At 42.6% G+C, this 5,570-nt stretch overlaps 1 protein-coding gene across 1 annotated transcript; it reads right to left on the bottom strand.

The window, feature by feature from the left end:
- Positions 1 to 240: 240 nt before the first annotated feature.
- Positions 241 to 2,842, bottom strand: LOC139732641 (uncharacterized). Its single transcript, XM_071643497.1, has one exon. It carries the CDS (start codon positions 2,665 to 2,667, stop codon positions 817 to 819), a length of 1,851 nt encoding a protein of 616 aa, XP_071499598.1. The 5' UTR covers positions 2,668 to 2,842; the 3' UTR covers positions 241 to 816.
- Between the last annotated feature and the right edge of the window lie 2,728 nt (positions 2,843 to 5,570).

Below are 5,570 nucleotides of genomic sequence, written 5' to 3'. Positions count from 1 at the left end.
TTACTTTAACTTTAACTTGTTACTTTTTGTCTGACGCGATTAAAGTGTCAGATGATCGAAAATGTTGTCCTCACCCAATATCATTTCACCACTACACCACGATGGGAAGAATGGTTGTGTTTCGTTCTACTTTAGATGACAGTAGAATCCTAAGATGATCCCGATATTAACGACAAGCAAGAAATGCACATAGGCGATATGACTATTTCAGGCTTGTGGAATTATGATGAGCACAAAACAAACAAACAAACAAACAAACAAACAACAAAGGCCCTCTCTTATTCGTCACCTGAGCTTGGGAACTAGACCCACTATCACCAAATTACTTACTCTTTGTATCATAACTGTGCACATTTGAATCATGTCAAAATCTCACATCTGTTTACAAACCTATTATAGTCTATTAAAGCACAGGTTTATAGAAAATAAATTGTCAGGCAGGTTACTCCACACAGATTGAAAAACCCGTTATACCATATTATTATCAACCACTTTCTATTAAGTCATTCCATGACAATTGCTATGATATTGCACTCTATCCTGATAGCTTACCTACTACACAACAATCAGAAATCATAGACGAATTGAATACAAATTCAGATGGTCAACCTTAGATTGTAAGGCACAAACAGTAGGGTCGTGCATAAATTAGGCATTACGTGTTTCACGTATTTACTGTTATAATTTGAAACATGAAAATCTTGAAACTAATACTAGTAATACACTGAAATATGGTGAATATTTTAAACAGACGTTCAGCATAATCATTAGGCAGTGGTGTTGGGAAAGAACGGGAACGCCCTAGTCTCGTTAACCTCACGTGGGAATGCACATGAAAATGTTACGACGCGAAGGCGGTTTCGGGGAGTTGGAAGACTTCTCGCTAATATTGTCCGGCGTTGGTGACGTCATCACAGGAATGAGGGGGATGAGGCGCTCGTAGATGGCGAGATCGTCACCTTTCTGAAGGACTATGCGACCCGACATCGTCACTACGAGCGCGATGTGATCCAGCGAGGGATTGCACCTGTGTTTGACGACACGCTCGACCAGCCGTCCGTCGTCCGAGTAGGCGTCGACAAAAATCGTCGTCGAGTCATCTCGTCGGCCGTAGGCCACCATGATGGCATCATCACGAGCGACGGCGCACCGCACCCACTGCCAAGACTCGTCCGAGATCGTTGCCATCACCAAGCCCGACTGATCGACGATTGTCACCTCTGTCGCTCCAGACTGGATGACGAGTTTTCCCGACGAGAGAGTGGCAAGATTATAGATTGTTCCCGAGTAAGGTGTGCTGCGGATTTTCTCTCCCGTGGTTGATCGGTAAACGTTTATCTTGTTGTAAGTGTTACTGGCGTGGTCACGTGCCACGATAGAACCGTCGTGATCGACGGCGAGTCGGGTGTGAGACCAGTTTTTAGGCACTTTGAAATGACTCGACACCTTTCCCCGCTTCGTGTGCCAAACGTTGACTGTCGACTTATCATTCCTTGTTACTGCTATTAAATCATTACTGAGCGACGCCGCGTCGGTGATGCATGCCGAGTCCGACGTGACGAGATTCGTCGCCCCACTCTCCACGTCCATGGTGTATAAACCAAAGCTCTTGTCATGCTTGTCACCATTCTCTCCCGTAAACAACACACGATTGTTCGCTTTCGTAGAATTGAGCAGACGAAAGTTTGGAAGCCCAACTTGGATATTTCTGATCTTGCACCAAGCAGGCGCTGTCGTCACCAACTTTCCGAGCAGGCAGCAGTTGTCACCTGCACTCTCGGACTCGAATTTTACGCTCTTAGCGATGCTCTCCACCATGGATACGGACTCGACGTCGAGCTCCAATGCAAGGCATTCTTCTAATACAGAGTTATCTGGGGTTGTCGGGACAGAAAGCAACTCCTTCACGTCGGCGCTCAATGCTCCTTCAGCTGCTTTGCGTGCATTGGCGACGATCTCGTCTGCTTTCTCGAGAAAATCCTGATACTCGTCTAACTGGTCCAACAACTTTCGCTTCACGTCGTCGAGCTCTGAGAAGAGCGTGCATTGCCTCTGTTGAATTTCACGTGACTTGTTAGCTTTCTCTTCCCGCAGCTCTGCCAGGCGATTATCTTTCCATCTGTCTATCTTTTGCTTTTCTTCTCGAGCGCGACTCTCGATTTTTCTCGCGGCAATCGTCTGGTCCTCTTCCAGACTTCTTGATTTCTCGTGGACGCGCACGAGGACTGCGTATCTAAGGCGGTCGAATCGCCCGTTGACATCATCGACGCACTCCTCGATGACACGGCGATCATGACGAAGTTGCTGTTCTTTCTCGGCAATTCTCTCGCATTGAGTTCGTGCAGTGTCTCGTCGCTGCTCAATCACTTTACTGATGTCACGGTATTCGTGTCCCGAGTGCGTCAAATGGACGCACACGTCACAGATCGGTCGCCTACAATTCACGCAGTAAAGTATGACATCTCGATGGCGATGCTCGCTGCACCTCCATTGCGACGTCGACGTCGGCCCATCCAGTACAGCGTCAGCGAGGTCCCCTCCGGCACACGTGGAGCAAAGATTTCGCCTGAGGGTGTAGCGCGCCGTGTCCTGTTGGGAGTCTTGGGCTGGACACTCCTTGCCGCACTCTTCACAAGACCGCTGGTCGTCGGCAAACTTTCCTGCCATTTCGATAAATGTGTTCCTCCAGTCGATATTATTCCAATGAAAAATTAGCTGGTGTCATTCTGTCTCGCAGCGAACTCCAGGAGCAGCAGCAAATGTAACTCTGAAACAGAAAAAACCAAACTTTGAATCACAATCGGCACATGCTGTTATTTAAATCACGTAGTGCATATGAAAACGTCCTCTATAACAAATTTGAGAGACAGACTGATTCACAAAATGCAAGGTACGTGTAGACTTCGTATCGCTGTCAAAGTTCATCCAAGTTGAGATCACGTAGACCATGCTAATACTGCTATAGATCATTTAGGATCACGATACATGGCAACACCAACCTCTGAGTCCATTCAGCAGACAGTGCGATTTGCAGGAGGAACCCTTTTGATTCAGTTCTCGCATGACCACGAAATACAATCAGCCTGCCTGGCGTCAGTTGAAGTCAAAGTAGGTGTGCGAAGCCTAATTAAGGTGTGCATGCAGGCATTCACATCAGCGCGAGCTAAGGACGAATACAACACTCTGTCCTTCTCAGTTACGTGAAATCCTTCTATCTTTGGCGAAAGGCCCAAGGAATGAAAAACAAATGTTCAGATAACACAGCAATAAAGATGGTATTTTCAGATATGTCATGCTAACACGATTTACACAAGTGAAAACTGTTCCGGATCTCCCGTTAGCTTTTCACATCACGTTGTCACTCAGAGTTCCAGCTCAACTGTTCTTGCTACATAGACCAACACCCACCTAAGTTTTTTTTCCTTCCCCCTCTTTCTCCTCTCCCACTCCACCGTCGCTCGTCAAAACGTTCGTTTAAGCCAGATCGGAAGCAACTAAAGTCAAAGGTTGCACTACGGCAAACAGTTCTTTTATTCTCCGTGTGTACTCCGGAAACGCGGCGAACGATAGGCAAACATGTTTTGCACCGACGATCATTTTGAAAGAGGGCTCGACTAAAGTCCAATAGCCCGCTTTCTTACCCCGTAAGAGATTAGAGGCCCCAGTGAACGGAGCGACGGGGCGTTTTCGCTCGAAAGCAGTAGTTGGCGAGAGGAATAACTCTACAGACACGTATACCTTATATACCACTGCTCGCAAATGCATTTCATATAGAGTCCGCCATTTCTCAACCAAGGCCTATACACGCGCTATCGAGTTTGCTTTGTCTTTTTAATCTCGTAGGTCCACATTGTTACAAACACTTTGCTTCAAAACTAACCCAGAGCTGGCCTGATTTGATACATACTCAATGTAAAGAAGACAGATTCTTGAGTGGATAATCTAGGTTAGAAACTCCTAACAATTTCAATAATTTGTATACTTTAAGAGTTCAATAATAACCGCAAAACATTCGTAGGAAGTATTATAACGACACACTAACATCACGTTTATCTACATAGATAAGAGATATAAAATATGCCGTGCATTTCCACAGGAGACTGTTATTTAAGTTTAAGGGAACCAATGCAGTCAGGACATACACTCATACTGAGTAAATATCATAATACCAAGATGACTTGTCTTTTGCATATACTTCTTAAAAATCAACTTTAGTGAGAGTTGTTTTAATAGAAACATTTAATTTGAATTTCTCCAAATATGACCATTGATGAAGGCGAGAATGGCATACTCAATCATGTTAGATAAGTGGAACGGGAAACGAAGGGACACAAAGATTATGGAAAATCGCAGCTATTTTACAGACATATATTTTGATCTTCTTCGTCCGAGGTGAAGTCCGTTCCTGAGCAGACGCTTAGATTTTAGCAAATTTATGAAATAAGATATTATAAAAAATCACTGTTACGCATTTACCAAAACTCATAACTCAAAACTCAGGTGAATCTCCAGTCTCGTTGACTTGAAGTAAGATGTATAAAATGAAACTAGAACTCTATAGAAGTTAGGACCTATAAGTTTGCTTGAATTTCTTAAGTAGAATTCAAAGAAACTGAACTGCATAGAGCTTCACTATGTCAATAATTTAACATGTCTAAGTATTACTGATTACAATTACTTCATTTATCTTGATTTTCAACACAAAGTGTCAGCGAACAAAAGATTGCATGAAGAAATAAAAAGAATATACATATTTTACATAATTATAGGCCTATGGATCGAAATTCACCTCCCTGCTCAAAATCATTGTCAATAAAGTACGAAATATATAACCATGTGCCGACAGAGAAATGTATAAATATAAAGTGACTAAATCACATCTATAAATCGACGACACAACTAAAACCCAACAAAACCTTATTGCACAATTATTTTAAGAGTCATAGTCACACATCTAGCTAAGATTTTATTAATAACGTCATCTCGTCATGATCAAGTCACCAGGGCTCCGGTTTCATAGAGATGTTCGGATAGCATCTCTTGCTGAAATGGAAACTTTCCATAGCAACAGCCAATCAGGAAGGCAGATTCTCGTGGTTACCATGACAATTGTCATTCTAGCAAGAGTTGCTAATCGTATCAACTTGTTTTGAATTGAATTGAATCGAATTCAATTCAATTCAATTCAATTTAATTTAATTTAATTCAATTCAATTCAATTCAATTCAATTCAATTCAATTCAATTCAATTCAATTCAATTCAATTCAATTCATTTATGTTCATACTTCTTCTCGTACATGAATGTCACATCAGAAATAATAATACAGGTTCTTTTACCTTATAAACAATGTGCAAAAACGAACAATGTACATGGTAATATGACATCAATTGAAGTAATAACTGGTCGAAATCGAATGGGGTTGAACAAAAGAAGTATATGATGGGACCTACATGAAAGCAAGCTTGTTTGGCTGTAGGCCCCGAGTAGTCAGTGTTTGTGAAAAGGAAACGGAGAACACCGGATAGAAGATAAGACCAGGCGAGTGAATGGTGCCAAGTAAGAAAAGCG

Source organism: Diadema antillarum, unplaced genomic scaffold (assembly GCF_040938485.1).
Source record: "Diadema antillarum isolate AM-2024a unplaced genomic scaffold, OU_Dant_1.0 seq00000442_RagTag, whole genome shotgun sequence".
Lineage (NCBI taxonomy): Eukaryota > Metazoa > Echinodermata > Echinoidea > Diadematoida > Diadematidae > Diadema > Diadema antillarum.
The sequence above is the reverse complement of the archived record's forward strand: the minus strand, read 5'-3'. Positions and strand labels throughout refer to the sequence as shown.